Source organism: Berghia stephanieae, chromosome 4 (assembly GCF_034508935.2).
Source record: "Berghia stephanieae isolate SIO BIC M18660-M18661 chromosome 4, UCSD_Bste_1.3, whole genome shotgun sequence".
Classification (NCBI taxonomy): Eukaryota; Metazoa; Mollusca; class Gastropoda; order Nudibranchia; family Aeolidiidae; genus Berghia; species Berghia stephanieae.
In genome coordinates, this window is record NC_088363.1 from 82,738,153 (window position 1) to 82,760,652 (window position 22,500).

Consider the following 22,500-nt stretch of genomic DNA (forward strand, 5'->3'; position numbering starts at 1 on the left):
AAGAAGAAGAAAAAAGACAATAGGTCTTTAGAGCCAATAGGCCATTGGATCCGGAGTTTATTCCGTTTTCTATGGCTCGAAACGGACAAATGTAATTGCTTGTCATCATTTTGATTGGATGATAGGTTGAAGCAAGGTACTTTCAGCTAGATCTAACAGATCTAACTATCCAATCAGTGCTGTGTGGACAGGGAAAAATCAGAAAAAATCTCGACTACACCTGGAATTTATCTTGGCCCCTTTACGTGTGAATCGTGTGCTCTACCAACTGATCTAGCAGTTCTCTTCACTTGACATGGGCGATGCATGAATAGGATTCCACAGTCTGACGTCACGTCCGCCTAGCAACGAATCGGCTGGCTCTAAACAAAAAAAATCCGTGCTTGGTCCGGGCAAGGAATAATTGGAAAATCGCTCAAAAAACAATTTTTATCTTAAATATGGTCCAGTGTTTTGTACCAGATTGTCTACACCAGTCAGAGAGTCACTCCTGCAAGTTTTACAGATTTCCAAATGGACAGGCAGACAAAAAATTGAAGAAAAAGTGGATCACTTTAGTCAGGTAAGCACGCACGCCTCGTCGAACCTTTGATAGAGTTCGTAGTCCAGATCTAGGTCAAGTTCTAGCTTACGTAGACCTATATTTTATGATTAACTTGTACAATTGCACGAAATTATAAATAAAAATACATTCCAAACTAGGTTTTTATTGAAGTTGAAGCAAAAATGATATGTCAATCGTTTTGATGTTAAGGCTGATAAACTGAATGAGAGTTAAGTTCTACTGATAAGTGATATTTTTAAAAAAAGGAGAACAAGAAGAAAGAGAAGAAAATATTTGTTAAAATCTTACTTTAAACTCGATACCTTTATGGCAAAATGAAAATAAATAAATAAAATAACGCAACCTCTCTCCCCCCCCCCCCCCCCCCCTCACGCAGATACCTCTCTCTCTCTCTCTCTCTCTCTCTCTCTCTCTCTCTCTCTCTCTCTCTCTCTCTCTCTCTCTCTCTCTCTCACACACACACAAAACACATACTTTCCTCTTTTTTTTGGAAAGTTTCTCTGATTCTCTGCCATGCCTCCCCTCCCCGACAGCCGAGGTGGCAACTCTGTGTGAACAAAGCAAGATGGCGGCAGGGACCTCTCTCCTTTACCTGTGCCCGATTGTTGACACTCCAAAGTTTCCATCACCGCACTGTCCAGTACAGTACTGACTGAAATAAAGAGAAAACGCCAGTCTTGCCACACTCAACCCCAAGATCAACTTTAACTGTGTAAATTTAAGAATTCATATTTTTATATATACCTAGTCAAAATCATCAAAAGAAGTAATGAGGAAGTGCGACATTTTGCTGAATGTGCGATTTCATAAAAGACAGGCGAGAGACCCACCAGTAACCTAGTCTCTTGCACACCTTTGATTTATCATGCATTGAGCTGGTGTCAAACAAGATAGTCTAAAACAAAGTACTTATCAAATTAAATAATATACCCAATATGCCCAACAGAATTTTTTTTTTTTTTTTTAATCTTTTCATTTCAGGAGAAAGGACAAAAGATCCAACATCATCATCAAGAGTGTGTTCTTGTCACTTCAGAGATGATGACAAAGCCAACCTCCCTGAATGGTTTGACAGAAATAAAAATAAATTGTTTCCATCAGAGCCAGAAAGAAAGAAAAGAAAAGTGACACAAGGAATTTCCACCCCATCTCAATTGGCACCAACATCAAGAAGTCCACCACCACCACCACCACCATCATCATCATCATCATCATCATCATCATCATCATCATCATCATCATCATCAGCTCAACTCTCTTCATCATCACAAAGTCCCACCTTTAAAAAAACCAGATTCATCATCATCATTATAATCCTCCTCATCATCATCCTCATTATCTTCTCCCTCATCATCATCTCAACTCTCGTCACCATCATCACAGGATTCCATCTTTTAAAAAAAACAGATTGTAGAACAAGTGAGGATATTTTAAATAGAACAACAAATTTAATTCAAGAACAAGAAATTACAGACAAAAATAAGGAAATAGCTAGCTTTAAAAAACCCAACTAAGTTAGATTCAACGCACTTACACTGTTTCAAGCCTTACAGAAAAAGTTCTTCGAATGGAGACAGGTGTACATTGTTTTAAAATATTTAATATTATTGTTCAATATGTTGAGTGCTTTAGAGGTAACATTATTTATTATAGTGGATGGGAAGTTCAGGAAGAGACAGTTGCATTAAAAGACCAAATTTTAATTATTACACTTATGAAACTTAGACAGAACTACGCTAACCTTCATATTTCACAATTGTTTAGCGTTAGTGAAAGTACTATAACAAATATTATACAAACTTTTATTCATGTTTTACATAAGCCATAAGCTTCTCTTTGAAAATGTTATGAAGGTTACATGCCCTTCTAGACATAAAAATAAACGATCAGCTCCATCATCATTTTTAAGATTCCCAAATTGCAGAATGATCATTGATTGTACAGATGACCAAATTGCTATTCCTAAAGAAATAGATAAACAACGGTTAATTTATTCTTCTTATAGGTCCATGAATTCTGTTAAAGCTCTTGTTGGTCTGAGTCCAAATGGTGTGATATATTTTATTTCTAAACTGTATCCAGGGTCTGTCTCGGATAAGGTCATTGTACAAAATTGTGGATTACTAAAACTTTTAATTTTAAGCCCTGGAGATTTAATTTTAGCAGATAAAGGTAATAAAGGTAAAACCCCATCCTGATTCAAGATATTTTACCTCAAGGAGTAACTGTAAATATCCCTTCCTTTTTACATAATAAATTTACTGAAAATGAGATTTTATTAACAAAGAAATTGCTTCATGTAGAATTCATGTTGAGAGGGCTAATGAAAGACTGAAAAATGTTAACATCCTCTCATATATTCCAACCATGTTAAGAGAAACATCTGATATTATTTTTCAATTTGTTGCAGCACTTGTCAATCCCCAGTCTCCTCTTATTAAGGAGACTGCATTTTGTTAGCTTTGTCATTTATTTTGTACAACACACATATTTTGTTCATCATCATCAAATCACCATTCAAAATAATGGTTTTGTAGGTCCATACATGATTTTACATGATAAACATGACAAATTATGGCATTGTTGTATCAATGTATGTTCAATGTCATTAACAACATTGTTAAATAAAACCACACAAATTAGTTTTGGACTGAATCAACCCAAGGCATCATCAAGATAGATCTGTGGAAGTAAAAGAATAAAAGATTCAAATTTAGAGCTGCGACCATGCTCAATAGGCAAAAAACAAACAAACTAATGAAACGTCTGTTGTGGTCTTGTGGTATGACACTCGCTTTCAGATCAGAAGGTCCTGGGTTTGGGCCTCGCTCGGCGCATAGTTGAGTCCTTGGAGAAGGCTCTTTACTCACAATCTCTCACCGTACTCAGGTGTCAAATGAGTACCTGGCCGTTAACAGCGTTGTCTCTGTCCGAAAAAATTGTAATATCGCCCAACAGGCATCATGTCCCGTCTTACATGTTAAATGTTGCTGTTGGCCAGGGACCGCTTGTAAAGCACTATGAGCACATTTAGTGGATATTACGCTGTATAAAAACTCAATTAAAAAAACAAATTAAGTGATTCTTTCATTCATCTTGCTTTGTTGATAAGGGGGAAACCCGAAACGTCCATTTTATCTGTTTTCGTATATTAAATTGAAGTTCACATTCAATTTCACAATGTTATTGATTTCTTCGAGTTTCAAGCAGCAACATTTACATTACACCTTAACCCAATAGGAAATTTAGTTTACCGTGACTAACACTGGTCTAAATAAATCCTTTATTCATCCCATAGAGGAAATTTATCTCTAGGGTCTATTCCCAGGGAAGACTGGAATAACCGCGGTGCAGCGCCGCAAATTGAGCTAGGGCGAGGTGACTTGCTCAAGGCCACACAGCGCAGCGGCGGGTGAACGAACTCGGTACCTTTCGGGTACGAAGCAAAAACCGTACCGCTGATCCACGCTGCCCCACATGAAGTATGATAAAATGTCTAGCGTGATTGGTGATTGTGATGCCCATATGAGTATTATAATAAAGGTTACAACACGATACTAAATAGTATGCAGTAGACTATAGTCAATAGCAACGAAAATTAGCGAAGCAAGACTAAGACCTCAAAGACTCAAAGTCCGTGGTCCATAAGATAAAAACACAATAATTCAATGACTCCCTCTCTCTCTCCCTAACTAAAATCGAACGTAAACAGTTAAATCTTTCCATTGGATATACTAAATCTGCCTAAACTCAAAGTAAACTGATTATTGTCCAACAGTAGTTTTACGGAGATGTGAGATTTTGAGAGTGAGAATGAGAAGACGAAATGACTTACCTTCACAGAATACTCTTTATTCTTCATGCTGGCTTGAACTTTGCCGAACATCAAGCCATCTGAGTAAGTGAAAGTCAAAACATGACCTGACTGATGATGATTTTCACCTCGCGAGACACTTTTATGCTCATTGGAGAAGTATTTCATAAGGGCGGTGATGGAAATAGAGTTCGTGTCAGCCATTTTTCTCGACTGTTTAGAGCCAGCCGGTTTGTTGCCATGCGTTGCTGCGCAGGATTACGTCACGACTTAGGAAGCCAATTGTGTTATCATATAATCCCGTATGTAACAAGTTTTAAGAATAATATATTTGTGACTGACCTGCATGAAGTATTCATCCATAGCCTCAATTCCTGAAGGGAGCAAGTTGAGAAAGCAGGCAGACATGAATACACCCCCTGCAAAACACTTGAGGTATGAGATGACCGTTTCCCGGATCTGGACATTTTTGGGGTTGGACACTCCACTAGTCACCAGGAAATATGGAGCACAGGTAAAAAACCACGTGCTCAAAAACAAGCTGAAGATGCAAATTGTTTTGGCTGTAGTCACTTCCATCTGAGGATAAACAGATCATAATCACAGACCATGACCTAGTGATGGTTATGCGCTATACAAATGCTATATTATTATTATTATTATCATCATCATCATCATCATCATCATCATCATCATCATCATCATCATCATCATCATCATCATCATCATCATCATCCCAACGTTTATAGTCCGGCTAATGCAGTTAAGTGAGATATTAATGGTAAATGCGGATAACAAATAGCAATAACAAAGACCTGAGTGATGTCAACTTCATACAACCTATAGCACAATATCCACCAATCGAGCTCAAAGCACTTTACAGAGGTCCTTAGGCCTACAGCAAAACTTAACATGTTAGACGAGACAAGAGGCCTGTTAGGCGATATTAAATTGATTTTCGTACACAGACAACTCTGTTAGCGACCAGGTACTAATTTTACACCTGAGTACAGTGAGAAAATGTTAGTAAAGAGCCTTTTCCAAGGAATCAGCTATGCGCCGATCGGGACGCGAACCCAGAAACGTTCAATCCTAAGGCGAAAATTATACGACTAGACCAGTATAGCCACAAAATAAGAAAAATATTCCATCACTTACATAGTTTTCCTTTGTTATAACAGGCATTTTTTTTGGTGGTCTTTACAAGTCCTTAACGAATCAGAAATACAATATACTTTAATATTAAACTTGCACCAATGCGATCTCGATAAGACGGACCAGGGCTGAATTTACTCTTTCACATTTCAGTAACCCGAACACAAATAATTAAATACTTTAATCGTTCAAACCTTTTTCCGTGTGGAAAAGATAAGATAACCATGAATTAGCCCGAGATTTTCTCCTTTCATCATCTTCTATTTCACTGCGGTATTCTAGAAAGATATGTATTTAAAAATTTGGCCAGGAAACTCGTCCCTCGTGTATTATATCGATCGATTTAAATGACCCTCGTCTTGGGAAAAACTCTCAAACATGGGACTTTAATAAAGGCTCCGTGAATTCCCAGGGTTGAGATTTTTTTGCGAGGATGAAGGTCATTTAAATCAATCGAAATTTGAAGGACGAGTTTTCTGGTCAAATTTTTTAATATGTGTTTTTCCAGAGTACGGCGGGTAACTAGTTCATATACAGTTACCTTATTGTAAAATATATTCAAATTTTCGCAATCTAGTATTCTGTTAGAATATCATTTGAATGGAGGGGTGTGGAGTGGTGTGTGTGTGTGTGGAGGGGGGGGGGGGGTACCGAATGGTTAAGCCCCTCTTCGGGCACTTTCGCTTTTTTTTTCCTTGGGCAAGATTACTAACCCCCGATTTGCTCACTTTAGAAACTTGAGTGATTCCTGTTGACATCAGACATCTTGTTTGATGGATTATCGATATTCCTCATGGAATGCCTAGGTGATGACAGTATCTAATGATGCCTGTGGGCGATGGCGGAACGCGTCATTTGTTATTACTATCATTTCAATGTTAGGTCGAAATAATCAGTCGTAGAATTATTTTCTGTCATGTAATAATTCTTCACTAAAAAGCGTTTTAGATAACACTAGTGTCGCAGTACAGGCGTAAAATGACGTGTATTTATTTACAGGTCCGATAACCCAAATCGTTATGGCCTCAGTGTTGTGATGAAGTTCTCTCAAATCTTGCAATACAATGTGTTCCATTCCAGCGATGTTAAAATTGTTATAATTGCCTTCGATTATCTGACCTGCATCTATCTGCACGTCGCTCTAACATCTTGAGAAAATCGTGAGCTTGTATATAGCACAATATCAACTAAACGTACTCAAAGTAGTTTACAAAGGGTCCAAGATAAAAAAGCAACACTTAACATGTAGAACAAGAAATGACGCCTGCTAGGCGATATTACATTTTTTCCAGATAGAGACAATGCTGTTAACGGTCCGATACTCATTTTACACGTGAGTAGGGTGAGAGATGTAATTATAGTGCATTTTTCGAGGACACAATTATATGCCGAGTGAAACTCGAACCCAGTACCTTCCGATCCGGTAGCGAGTGTCATACAGCACAAAATCAAATTGTTCAGGACAAGGTACATGATATTTTTGGGAAGACAACGGATTTGTCACAAATAAAGAAACGAGTCAAAGCAATCACTGAATAAAAATAACGTAGATAAGATTTTGATGACGTCAAAACCAACCAGCACGACTGGCCTACATATTGTAATTATGCGAGTTAAGCAAGGACAACAAAATCGAGTAGAATCTCCATATTATTATTATTATTATTATTATTATTATTATTATTATTATTATTATTATTATTTATTATTATTATTATTATTTTTATTATTATTATTATATTACTATTATTATTATTATTATTATTACTATTATTACTATTATTATATTATTAATATTATTATTATTATTATTATTATTATTATTATTATTATTATTATTATTATTATTATTATTATTATTATTATTATTCATTATCATCATCATTATAATCATTATCATCATCATCATCATCATCATCATCATCATCATCATCATCATCATCATCAGTATCAACATAATTATTATTATTTTTTGTTGATTATATTATTATTATTATTTATTATTATTATTATTATTATTATTATTATTATTATTATTATATTATTATTATTTTATTATTATTATTATTATTATTATTATTATTATTATTACTATTATTATTATTATTATTATTATTATTATTATTATTATTATTATTATTATTATTATTATTATATTATTACTATTATCATTATTATCATTATTATTATTATTATTATTATTACTATTATTATTATTATTATTATTATTATTATTATTATTATTATTATTATTATTATTATTATTTTTATGAGTGTTGTTATGGTGTATTGTTATTATTGAGTTATTGTCCTTTGCAATAACTAATAATTTACTTCCATGAATAATACACTTAATTACATTTAGTTATTTCTAAATAATGTCACAATTGAATATATTAATAAAATACGTTATATTCGTATCATTAGTTAACTACACTTTTGCAATGACGTTATATTACATAACGTATATTTCTGTTTATGTATATTTCTATACTGCATGTTTAATGTTACTAAGTCTGTGATATATTATGATTTAAAGGACTTGAATAAACAATTACTTGATGATTGGCAACCAAGGAGCGTCTTCCCTGTCAGTTATTTTATTTACTGCGGTTGGTACATAACAGTGGCGACGAGGATTCCAGCTGTGGGTCACATGAAATCACAGTCCTTTTAAGGACTGCCAATCCACGAAGGGGACAACCCTGCCCTACCTCCGGACGAAGAAGGACGAGACTTGCCCTGCCCTACCTCCGGACGAAGAAGGACAGCCCTGCCCTACCTCCGGACGAAGAAGGACGAGCCTTGCCCTGCCCTACCTCCGGACGAAGAAGGAAGAGCCTTGCCCTAGTCTGCCTCCGGACGAAGAAGGACGAGCCCTGCCCTACCTCCGGACGAAGAAGGACGAGCCCTGGCCTGCCTCCGGACGAAGGAAGAACGTGCGAAGGGGAATGTCCGCCCACCTTGACCAGCCTGCCCTACCGTTCCAGACGAGCGAGGGGGACCTGCCTGCCTTGCCGTGCCAGACGAGCGAGGGGGACCTGCCTGCCTTGCCGTGCCAGACGAGCGAGGGGGACCTGCCTGCCTTGCCGTGCCAGACGAGCGAGGGGGACCTGCCTGCCTTTGCCGTGCCAGACGAGCGAAGGGGACCTGCCTACCTTGCCGTGCCAGACGAGCGAAGGGGACCTGCCTACCTTGCCGTGCCAGACGAGCGAGGGGGACCTGCCTACCTTGCCGTGCCAGACGAGCGAGGGGGACCTGCCTGCCTTGCCGTGCCAGACGAGCGAGGGGGTCCTGCCTGCCTTGCCGTGCCAGACGAGCGAGGGGAACTGCCTGCCTTGCCGTGCCAGACGAGCGAGGAGGACCTGCCTGCCTTGCCGTGCCAGACGAGCGAGGGGGACCTGCCTGCCTTGCCGTGCCAGACGAGCGAGGGGGATCTGCCTGCCTTTGCCGTGCCAGACGAGCGAAGGGGACCTGCCTACCTTGCCGTGCCAGACGAGCGAAGGGGACCTGCCTACCTTGCCGTGCCAGACGAGCGAGGGGGACCTGCCTACCTTGCCTTGCCAGACGAGCGAGGGGGACCTGCCTGCCTTGCCGTGCCAGACGAGCGAGGGGAACCTGCCTGCCTTGCCGTGCCAGACGAGCGAGGGAGAGGACGTGACTGCTCTGCCGTGTCAGACGTGCGAGGAGAACCTGCCGTGACCTACTTATCTTGCTGTATCGGACAGCAAGGACAACTTACCAGCGGAGTCGGACCTGTATCTACAGCGACGTTTCGACTTGCTGAGAGGGAAGTCCGTCCATTGGCTGCTTTGGAAGAATCATCGGGACGTGACTGTCAGTCGTGACAGACGTGGAAGAATCACCAGGACGTGACTGTCAGTCGTGACAGACGTGGAAGGATCATCAGGACGTGACTGTCAGTCGTGACAGACGTGGAAGAATCATCAGGACGTGACTGTCAGTCGTTACAGACGTGGAAGAATCATCAGGACGTGACTGTCAGTCGTGACAGACGTGGAAGAATCATCAGGACGTGATTGCCTGTCGTGACAGACGTGGAAGAATCATCAGGACGTGATTGCCTGTCGTGACAGACGTGCGGAGGAGTACCTGCCGTGTCAGACGGGTGACGTACTTCTTACTGTATCGGACAGTACGGAAAACCAACCAGCGGAGTCGGACGTATCGGCCTACTGACCGTCCATTGGCTGTTTTTCGACGTTTTCATCAGGATAAGCCTGCCTTGCCGTGTCGGACGTGCGAGGAGGAACTGTCGGGTCAAACGTTGACCTACTTGTCTTGCTGTGTCGGACAGCAAGGATTACTAGCGGAGTCGAACGTATTTGCAGCGACGTATCGGCCTGCTGATCGTTCATTGGCTGCTTCGGACGTATCGTCATGTCTCCACGAGCAGCATGGACCAACGAGGAGCTGATTGGGCTATTGCGTGATCAGATGGCCCAACAACAACAGCAGATAGAGATGCAGCGTCAACAGATGGAAACGTTACTGGCCTTGGTGATGGATCGACCCAAGTCGTCAGTGACCAACACCAGGTTCTGCGAGTTTGATTCAAACGCAGAGCTGTGGACGGACTATTGGTCACGTTTCCAGACGTTCGTAAAGGCCAGCTCCATTCCATCGGACAGGATTGCGGAGATTTTTCTCACCAACCAATCGTGTGCCATCTACAAGCTGCTGGCAAACCTGGCTTCACAGAGCGTTCCTCCCAAGGACGTCAACGAATTATCGATGGATGAGATCGAGCAGCACATAGTTGACCATTTCAACCCCAAAAGATTCGTTGTTCGGGAGCGTTACAAATTCTGGACACGAACAGAAAGGAAGCCAGGAGAGACTGTCCACGAGTTAGCTGCGAGAATTCGGCAAGAGGCAGCTACATGTGATTTTGCCTCGATCAAGGACCCGTTGGACGAGGCAATGAGGACTCGATTCGTTTGCTCGATCAACAGCGAGGCTATCGTCAAAGCCTTGTTTAAAGTCAAGGACGACGAGCTGACGTTCAATCGAGCCATTCAGATCGCCGCGGAAGTGGAGGAGGCTGGAAAAGTTGCCAGAGAGACGGTCGGCACATCAAATGCCGATGTGTTTAAGTTCCAGCCCAATCGAAATCCAGCTCGTAAGCTGCCCACGGCGAATAACGAACCGTCTCCAGAGATCAACCGCCAATCAAAATCAGCGGAGAACGGGAACCAGAAAACCCGATGCTACCGGTGCATCGGGAACCACTCGAGTGATGCCTGTCGATACAAGGAAGCCCTTTGCCACCACTGCGGCATTAAGGGCCACATAATGTCTGCCTGTCGGAAGAGAAGTCAACATCAACGAGTAAAGACGGTGACAAAGGTCAAATGGAATGCGGCCCGACCTTTGCCTCCAAAACAGCCATGGATTATGCCCGACAAACCATGGGAACGTGTCCATATCGACCACGCCGTGAATTTCAAAGGACACAACTGGCTCGTGATGGTGGATGCATACTCCAAATATCCGTGTGTCCACCAGATGACATCCATCACCACGAAGGCGACAATTCAAAAGCTGGACGAGGATTTTGCGCATTTTGGCTACCCGCATACCATGTCACTGATAATGCGCAGTGCTTCTCGTCAGCTGAGTTTGCCAGTTTCTGTGAGAGCCGGGGTATTCAACACCTACAGGGAGCCCCGTATCATCCAGAGACCAACGGTGCAGCTGAGAGACCGGTACAGTCGTTTAAAAAGTCTATAGGAAGTCCAGCCTCAGTACCAGTGAGGCCTTACACGAGTTCTTGATCCAGTACCGGAGAACTCCCCTGTGCAGTGGCTATAGCCCAAGCGAACTTCTGATTGGTCGACAGATACGGGCCAAGATAGATGTGCTCCTGCCCCACAGCCGTGTAAATCTTCGCTCGTCTAGGAAAACTAAGTTCACAGTGAACAGCCAGTGCTATGCCCTGTCTTTTCAGAGGGGGCGTAGGGACAAGTGGGTGCCAGCGATTGTAGCATCAGTGATTGGAAACCGAATGTTCGATGTGAAAATCGTGCCGGATGGTCCTACTTTGAGAAGACACGTCGACCAACTGCGCACACGCCACAGTAGTTAACATAGTGGTTATATTATAATTGTGACAACGAGACTCACGTTCTTGTAACAGATTATTCCAGTGCATGGACTGTCAAATGGACTTAATATAGTGTATGTGATCACCGGACATTTGAAATAGTATTGTTCGTACGGACTTTTAAATGTTAATCGTACCGGCGATCTTCTGGATGTGTAACATAGAATTTCAAATTAACTTTGAAATAGTGTTTTAAGCGGACTGTTACATTATGTGTGTCTATGTTAATATTTTGATGGTTAAACCTTCAGTATCCTTCAGGCTAGAAGGGAGGTGTTATGGTGTATTGTTATTATTGAGTTATTGCCCTTTGCAATAACTAATAATTTACTTCCATGAATAATACACTTAATTACATTTAGTTATTTCTAAATAATGTCACAATTGAATATATTAATAAAATACGTTATAGTCGTATCATTAGTTTACTACACTTGTACATTGACGTTATATTACATAACGTATATTTCTGTTTATGTATATTTCTATACTGCATGTTTAATGTTACTAAGTCTGTGATATATTATGATTTAAAGGACTTGAATAAACAATAACTTGATGATTGGCAACCAAGGAGCTTCTTCCTTGGAACCAGGTAGTAAAAAAGGGAAAGAAACACACAACACAACACTCCAACACACAAAAAAACAACACACCAAATACATCACTACTCACAAGCTACACCACTAAACCACAGACACCAAACGCAAACCCTCAAGACAACACTCCAAAAGATACCAACACAACAAAAACTGCACCAATGAAACAACTAGAACAAGAACCACACAACTCCCCATACACACCAAAACGAACATCATCCATGACAAATCTACACCAACACACCACACCAACACCAGTAATAATCCCTTTAGAAAGGGCAACATCACCCCCACCCCCATCCACACCCCCCAACCCCAATAACAAACCCAAAAACTCTCCCCAAAAATACAACCACACCATCGCCCTTCAAAGCACACACTTCACTCACACGATCACCACCTGGGGCTTGCCCAAGAGCACGAAAAAATCACAGAACACACTACCCAATATCTACACAAACACATGCATACACACCTCACCAAAGAAGCTCTTCCCTCAAGAGGAAGACTCCACCCATCCAAAACATCGAGAGGGAAAGGTCACTACCCAGACCACCACGACACATGGGAGACACACACCCCAATACTTAAACAAAACAATACACACACTAAACCCAGACATGCAGCCTACAGTCCACACATATATACCTACATACAAACGCAACTCTAGATACAACAAACACACCACCTCTAGAGAACAAGCAAAATCATACACTAGAAACAAACCATACAAAATAAAAACACCCTACAAAGAGGATGACCCCCCACCATTGACAATCATAACACTCAACATCAGAGGCATGAGACAGAAAATACAAGACATTAAAAATCTAATAAGGAAACAAAGACCAGACTTCTTACTGTTACAAGAAACGAACATACACGACAAATTCACACAAGAACGAACACTTCTCGAACTCAAACCAGAAGTTAAAAATATATTTTGGACAATCGACAAGAAAAAAAGAAACTGTAGAGGAGTAGCCATAATAAAAATCTCCGACAATTGGACTGTTACCCAACACGACCATGACAACACAGGACGAATAGGGAAAATAGACGTGACTCAAGACAGCTACAAATTCCAAATTTACAACATCTACGGACCTGCCTCAAGAACAGACGAAAAAAAGACAACGTTTTTAGACTTAGAGAAAAGAATGGAAATAAACTCATCAACACCCATCATCCTAGCAGGGGATTTCAATAACACACTACACCCCCGCGACACAACTCACCATAGAACACAACAAACAGTCATAGACAAACAAATACTACAACGAATTTTAGAAAAACACAATCTAACAGATACATACAGAGAAACATTCCCACTCGGGAAAGAAACCACCTTTAAATCATTCGCAAACACAGGATCCAGACTCGACAAAATATACATATCCAAAACAACCCCAATAACAGAAATTAAACACCTAGAGAACACACTAGACTACACAGACCACAAAGCTGTCTACGCCCAGTACGGCACCCAAATTACAAGACCCAAACAAAAAAGTGCCTACTGGAAATTCAACAACAGTCTCCTGCAGGACCATTATTACATACAATACATGACCGACATCATATTAGACTATACGGACAACATACCAAATGACAACATCCGAGAATGGTGGGACACCCTCAAACAGACCATACAAACGCTAACACAAATGATAGGGAGAAAAGTACAAGACAAAACCAACAGAAAGGAAACAAAGTACAAAACAATCATCAACATAGACAGGGCGCGTGACAACAAAACAGTAATACAAACACAACCACATGTTACTAAAGCAATAGAAAAACTGAAAGAAATTGAACAAAGAAAATTCAGAGGCCACAAAGTAAGAAGCACATACAAAACACGCAACGACTACACTGATTTAAACGACACAATAGCACGAATAGAAAACGAACTACACAATAGACGACATATAGACAAAATCAGAACAACAGATGGGCAAATAACAAAAAACGAGACAGAAATCCTTGAGACCTTCTACAATTTTTACAAACAACTATACACAAGTGGCGAAATATCAACAGATATACAAGACCACTACACCGATTATACAAAGAAGTTGACAGACGAACAGAAAGAACAATTAGATACAGAGATCACAATAGAAGACCTACAACACAGCCTAGAGAACATGAACACAAACAAATCCCCAGGCCCCGATGGACTAACAGTAGAATTCTACAAAAGTTTCTTCCCTCTCCTTAAAAAAACCCTCCTAGAACTGACTAAAGAAATACACAAAGAAGGACAATTAACGAACAGCCAAAAGATATCATACATAACCCTCATACCCAAAGAAAGCAACACAACAGACGTCAAACAATACAGACCCATATCCCTCCTAAACACCGACTACAAAATTATAGCGAAAACTTTAAGCAACAAAATCAAAATTCACCTACCCCAACTGATAGACAAAGAACAAACATGTAGCATAAAAAACAGAACAATAGAACAACACACAAACTTCATCAGAGACCTTATAGGATACGTAAAACAGACACACACACACGCATACATTTTGTCCATCGATCAAGAGAAAGCTTTCGATAGATTAGAACACAGTTTCTTACACAAAATATTAGAACACAACAACATAGGCCCTTATTACAGAAGATGGATAAAAATACTATACAACAACCCCTCCAGCTGTGTAATAGTCAATCAAAAAGTATCTGATCCCTTCAAAATCGGTCGGTCAGTACGACAGGGTTGCCCTCTCTCGGCCCAACTATACATCTTATGTCTCGAAACCGTTTTGGAAAAAATTAGGAGAAACCCGAAAATTAAAGGCACCAGAATTCCCGGAAAAGCCAACAAAAAACTCATCGCGTATGCCGATGATGCAACCCTAATTCCGAGTGATATACCTAGCATACACAAAATTTTAGAAACTTTCAAAAATTTCGGCCTCGCTAGTGGTGCCAAACTAAATATTAAAAAGACCAAAATCATGAATCTCGGTCCCGAACCCTTAGAAACCGAAAAAGCCCATATACCCGACATGCAATGGGTTAACCAAATTAAAATCCTCGGAATAACGTACTGTCAAAGACACACGACACCGAAACACATCTGGAGTGGAATTGTACACAATATAGACAAGAAACTACATTCATACACATACATCAAAGCCAATATATTCGATAGAACCAGGATAGTGAACACCTACATTATTCCAAAAATCTTATACTACATCAAAATCTTCAAACCTCCGTTCACCACAATAAAGAAATTAGAAAGACGCATAGACACATTTATACTACAAGACGCAAAACCCATTCCACACGAAATACTCACACTTCCCACAGAATCAGGCGGCACAGGACTAAAATGTATTAAAAGAACCTTAGACACAACTAGGATCAGATATATAGACAAAATAATACAAGAATCGACAGGAAATAAATTCGGGTCATACTACTTAGGGACACGACTAACACAATTTAAAAAGATCGACCACACACTCCCCCATTTCGGAGGTAAGACACTCCCTCCTTTTTACAAAGAATGCGTAGGACTAGTAAACAAATACCCAGACACAATAAATAAACAATTAGACAGTAAACAGATATACAGAACAATAAACACACCAAACAAACGCAGAGAACAAGACCTAATGCACGCATCAGGACTAACATTAGATAACATGAGAGTGGCCTCAGAAAACTTACATAAACATGATACTTCTAGATACAGTAAGCATATAACATACAGACTGATGTTCAACGCCTTACCAACAAACAACACGCCCAGATGCGCCTTATGCCGAGCGCTTTGTCCAACACAAAATGTACACATTTTCACAAACTGCATTAAAACAAAAACACTGATTAGAGCCACAATAAACACAATACAAAAAACAATACGACAACCCATACATACAGAAATAGCATTTAGACATAATATCATCCCCAAAACTGACAATGCAACACATGAAATAAACATACACATCCTAGCAGCAGCAAGACAAGCGATTTGGACTGCATGGATGGGTCAAGTACACAGACAAAACACCACTAATACCAACATGTCATTAATATTTCTTAACATAATACAAAAGAAATACAAAAACGATTTAGATAAAGAGAGAGAAACAAGATGGAACAAATATACCGACCTAATAGCACAATTCAGATAGATGACCTTCCACCGAGACATTTCAACTCTCTGCACCACACCCACAACCTGACCCTACCCCTCCCCTCCGCCCCCCCCCCCCCCCTAGCTAGCTTTACAAACTTTATTTATACATATATTATTTACACCTCTATTATCGATCATTTACCTGACTGATCACTTACTATTATATATTCCTTCCCCTAGTATTTAGTTATTCCTCCTTCCCTTACTTTTGCTGTAGTATTATCCTTTTCTATATTAACTTCCCCTTTCGCCCCCTCTACCACACTGATATAGCCATAACTTTTTCACCAACTTCACTGCCAAACAACCTAGTTACAAACAACGAGGTGCGTCCATGTCTATTCTTACCCCCCCCCCCCCCCCCCCCCTTTCTCTCTCAGCATTGATAATGATACACAACCCGATGAATCGATCATCCTTCTCCTAACTCTTCGGCCTCCGGAATAATATAATCAGAACCATTCTGTATATAACTAATTCTACCTTTTCCTTTGTTTCTACCCCATCCCCCCCCCCCCTCCCCCACACAGTACATCCAATCCTACCCCACATCTAGATAGATAATACAGACAGCCCCCTTCCCATCACCCTGATACAAACGGAGACGGAAAAGAATACCAACATAAACGACAGAAGATCTCGCCAAGGAAAAATGCAGAGTACCACCCTTTTTGTATTTTTATTTATCCGATTGCAAAACTATAGCTAGAGTAGAGAACACAGACCCTATTTCGGCTCTAAAAGATCATGTGGCAGATAAAACCATCTAATAATTAATGATACTAATACTAACATACAAAACAACACCCCCCCCCCCCCACCTAAAAATTCCTACTTATACTAAACTCAACAAAATAACAATAACAAACCTCCAAGGAAAGGACGTGACACAAGTGTTTAGTAAGATATAATCCCCCCTTTTTTTTTTTTTATTTTTTTTTTTTTTTTTTTTTCCGATGCGGCCCCGGCGAACTCGGCGCAACGGCCCACGGCAGAGACGGCGCGGGGCAATGTGTGTGCCGCGCAGCATGCCGGAGGGGTCTAGTCCCGCCCAACCCGCCTGAAGCGCGGCTGAAACAATTGCGCTGCGGCGTCTAGACTGCCGTGGACCACATGTATGCAGATGAGATCAGTCGGGCCGACTCGGAAAGAAGAATATTTACAATATTTATAATATTAAAACGTACACCTTGTACACCCACAGTCACAACTGCCCCCCCCCCCCCCCCCCCCCCACGATTCTAACCTTATCGAAAAATTAACTATATTCATAGAATAATAAAATAACCAATGCTGCATAGGGAAAGACCACGTGCACAGTAGTTGAAGCAGCGAATGACGCTCGGCTAGAGAGCGGGAAAGTGGGTGGCCACCCTTGGACTCCTAAGGGAGCAAGGGAATAGGTTACTAACAAATTAATCAAAAGTTTTCCTTTTAAAAGCATAACCACCTTCATCACCAGTTCCAATCTACTCCCATAATTTAGCAATAGCCCAAGAACATCAACCGACCACAACAATTAATAAACCCACAAGACGTTTGACCCGTGTATTCACCATCCCAACAACAGAAGCAATTCAGAAACCTCCCCCCCCCCCCCCCCCCCCCCCATCCAACCTAAAACCTAAACCTAAACTCATTTCCACAATAACCCCATATTACAGAAGTTCGAATATTCCGATCAGCTGATAGGCTGCAGCCTTTCAACTCCCACCAATCAAAACCCTCAGAATCCAACACCCCCCCCCCCCCCCCTACTAAACCTCTGTCAGTCCCAGACAATTTATCTAAACAACATTACAAACAGCCCTGAATCATCAATAAACCGATTGGTACAGGATCTCTGCCATCCACCAATCGCAACACATTTTATCTACTCTCCACATCCAACCATGAACAGCTATTTAATTGTTAATTTAAATCATCTAAAAAAAAAAAAAAAAAAAAAAAAAAAAAATAACAAAATTTATTACAACCCACCAACCCAATATAACCTCTAACTGACCAACTGCCCAATTAACCCCCCACCCTCCATGAACGCGTTAGGCAACATTAATATTTCAACCATTATTTCATTTATAAAAAAATAAATAAAAAAAAAAATAAAAATAAATTTAAAAAAAAAAAAAAAAATTAAATTATTATCGTAACGTACGATACAGAAGCAGTTAATGTCAAAGCCTTCCTACTGCTACTACTACTAAACACATAATAATTAACCTAACAAATACAATTTTTACTAATTAAGAGGGTCATTAGATAGGATGGCCTGGGTCTAAAAAAAAAAAAAAAGGAGCTTCTTCCCTGTCAGTTATTTTATGTACTGCGGTTGGTAGGACATAACAATTGCCATTGTTATTATTATTATTATTATTATTATTATCTTTATCATGATAATAACAATTGTTCACTTAATTTTTATCTATTATAAATGACGGAGAAGAAGGAAGACAATGAAGAAGAGCAAGACAGAAACAACATCATCAAAAACAACAACAACAACTGTTGCAGCATTTATCCTCAACAACATCAAAACAACAGCAAACCAAAACAACAAGAACAACAACGACAATTACAATAATAACAGAAACAATATCAACAACAACAGAACAAACGAAAAGTAAACAACGAAAACAAGTAACACACAAACCAAAACAAAAAAAAAACAACAACACCAACGATAGCAACAATAGTATTTTATCTGGGGATTCAAAACTAATTTTTCAAGGGAAATAATTCGTGATGAAATGAACTCATAGAAATATTTTTTCACGGGTAACCTACCTTCGACTTGGTACAATCTCGTGGGGAGATTGTCAAGTTGAAATAATAATATTCTAAGAACTTATTATTTCCAACATAACAACTTAGGGAAAATTATATCTAATACCGATCACATTGATCTGGCAAATGTCTCTTCTCTCACGATATTATATTGCTAATAATAGTATTATTTTAAAGAGAGCGGCTACAAAGTGTTGCACTCAGTACATGGGTTGAATCTAATTCGTATTGTCTAATCATACTGTAGAAATAAAGCGTGACAGGTGGTGTAACGTTGTGTGAGAGTTTTTGTGTGGAGCAGAAGGGTTTAGATGAACGTGTGCAAAAGTATCATGAAGATAGTGATAGTGTTAGTGAAACGTATATGTGACATGGCGTTTCGAAATGGTATCACACTGGTATTGTTTGTGTTATGGGGCTGTACGGCGTTTTTAACAGGTTTAGGTCATATCAGCTCCAGGAAAAAAGTAAGTAATTGCGATGGCCCAGAAATTTTAGATTTACAATTAAAAGGACTGAAGAAAAAGTAAGACAAAAGGAGAATGATTCAAATAGGGAACAAATGTAGATTCCAACAGCACACTATGGGTGTACTTAGTTTAAAATCACCTTTAAATCTTATCCTGACTCAAGCACGGGATCCGACTAAGGCGAATACAAACAAATGTTTTAAAAAGATTTTAAAAAGAAATACTAGAGCTTTTATATAGAGCAATATCCACTAAACGTGCTCAAAGCGCTTTACAAGGGGTCCTAGGCCGACATCAACACTGAACATGAAGTACGTTACATGGCGCCTGTTAGGCGATGTTACAATTCTTTTCGGAAAGAGACAACGCTGTTAACAGCCAGGAACTCATTTTATACCTGAGTACGGTGAGAGATTGTGAGTGAACAGTCTTTTTCAAGGGCTCAACTATGCGCCAAGCGAGGCTCGAACCCAGGACCTTCCGACCCGAAAGCGAGTATCATACCATTAGACCACATAGACGCACAATGCTACAAAATATATTTGAAACAAACAAAAATATTACAGTATATAGCAGAGAGATGATTTACAAGGGAAAAAATATCATTTCTTAAGATTCCCATCAGCTAAGAACTCCGACCAGGGCCAGGACAAACCAACTACTCTCACTGAGACAAAATTGAAAACAACTCGGAAAACACGTGTCAATATTTTTCTGCCGTCGATCCGGTTTTTTAGCATTGTATTTTTGTTTTCATTGGGGTTTTTTTTCTATTGGCTGAAGAAGGGTTTTGAGGCTGAAACGTTCCGTGTTTATTATTTGATTCTCTTTTAAAGCTGTTTTATTCGCGGTTTTTTTTTTTGTTTATGGCGTAAGAATCTAGAATTCCTGGAATTGAAAAAGGCGTTACTACCTGAATACCCGTGCTCTGGATTAAATACTCGTATTTAAAATAGAGACCAGAATTTTTTTTTTCCGGACAGAGACAACGCTGGTAAGGACCAGTTACTCATTTTACACCTGAGTGCAGTGAGATAATGTGAGTAAAAAGCCTTTCTCAAGGAGGCAACTGCGTCGTTTGGTACTGGAACCCATGACCTTCCGATCTGAAAGCGAGTGTCATACCACCAAACTACATAGCCGCCTAGACATAACTGATTTTATATACAATATGTGGCCCATCAGATTAAAACGGTTTGGGGGCAGCGTGGCTCAAAAGTTCGATTACCGAGTACGATTACCTGCCTCGTTGTGTGGCCTTGAACAAGTCACCTCGCCCTAGCTAACTTTGATGCGCTGCACTGCGGCTGGCGCCTGACTTATTCCAGTCTTCCCTTGGAATAGACCTTAAAGACAAATTTCTCCATGGGGATGAATTAAGGGAATTTTATTATTTTATATTTAAAGGAACAACTTAATAGCTATACGTATTAAGTAATGAACAAAAGTGATTATAACAGCTTCAAAAAATAACAAAATACCAAACAAGGAACGTTTCAGGCTCAAAACGACAAAGAACAATGAAAACGTAAATACATTACTAAATTCCAGACTGACACCAGATAAATTTCTGAAGAAGCCGCAAAGTGAGCTAAGGCGAGATGACTTGCTCAAGTGACACAACGAGGCAGGTAGTCAATCTCGGCATCTTTTGGGTACGAAACAAAGACCGCACCGTTGAACCACGCTGTCCCATATAATCTAAGATCCACTTAAGGTGCTCAAAGCCCTTTTCAATGTGTTCTTATTCAACAACAACACTGAACATGTATGACGAGGCATGGCGTCTGGAAGGCGATATTACATTTTATTGGACAGATACAACGGTGTTAACGGACAGGTACTCATTTTACATTCGAGTACGGTGAGAGAATCTGAGTAAAGAGTATGTTCCAAGGGCTCAACTATGCGCCGCACAGAGCAGGACTCGAACCCAGGACCCTCAGTTCCGAAGGCGAGCGTCATAGCAGTAGAACACAAAGACCCACAGAAGTTGATTCACCTTGGATCAAGATTTGATTGTCTCTAACTTGGATAGGAACTAATTTATCTCGTAACTCAAAATAGGAATAACCCCGAGATGGTTCATTTCCACAGAATTGGTACCACGTGATCAGTTAGATACAACATATCAATATGTCGTCAGTTATGTTCATTGTTGTGACCAACATAATGAATACTATAACAGATGGAAGGGAATTGACGTCGCTCAGCGCTTTGTTATTGTTTTTAGATAGCCATTTAATGATAAGTCAGAGTTATGTCACTATATCATTATACAATATCATTTAATACCTATTCATTATTAGAATAAAAGGGGGCAGCGAGCTCAGAGGAAGGTTTTTGCTTCGTACCCGAAAGGTACCGAGTTCGATCACTTGCCTTGAGCAAGTCACCACGCCCGAGCTCAATTTGCCGCGTGGCACTGTGGAGGACGCCTGGGTTATTCCAGTCTTCCCCTAAAAAGACAACTTTCCCCTAGGGAATGAATAAAGGTAATTTTATTTTATTTATTTATTGCTAAATTCTTTCAATAAGACTACAAAAGGTTACACACAGTTGGCTGGCTGACTGATGTATTTTACCAAAACGCATAGTATCAATAAAGATAACAGACGGAAACAACATTTCTGTTCTTCGTCTTAGTCAAAATAATACATATTGACCTCTAACCTTCACGTCGCACCGAACTGAACTTGTATTGAAATGGGTTCATAAATACAAAGGGGATTAATACGCAACAATGTGATTGTTTGTTTGTTTTTTGGGGTATTTTTATATTGACATTTGAACTAAAATCTACTTCTAATCTCGACTTTCT

At 40.0% G+C, this 22,500-nt stretch overlaps 1 protein-coding gene across 3 annotated transcripts in view; it reads right to left on the bottom strand.

Moving 5' to 3' along the window:
* The window catches only part of LOC144971385 (zinc transporter ZIP1-like), a 45,505-nt gene that overhangs the window by 8,798 nt on the left and 14,207 nt on the right, over positions 1 to 22,500 (bottom strand). Inside the window, exons 1-2 of one of the 3 annotated variants that reach the window (XM_078912208.1) lie at positions 19,210 to 19,439; positions 4,722 to 4,958 (exon numbers count right to left, since the gene is read on the bottom strand). In XM_078912208.1, coding sequence (XP_078768334.1) covers positions 4,722 to 4,958 — 237 coding nt within the window. In that variant the 5' untranslated portion in view covers positions 19,210 to 19,439. Of the gene's footprint in view, positions 1 to 4,721; positions 4,959 to 5,537; positions 5,704 to 19,209; positions 19,440 to 22,500 lie in introns of those variants that run through there. The other 2 variants (XM_078912207.1, XM_078912206.1) reach the window with 2 other exon arrangements.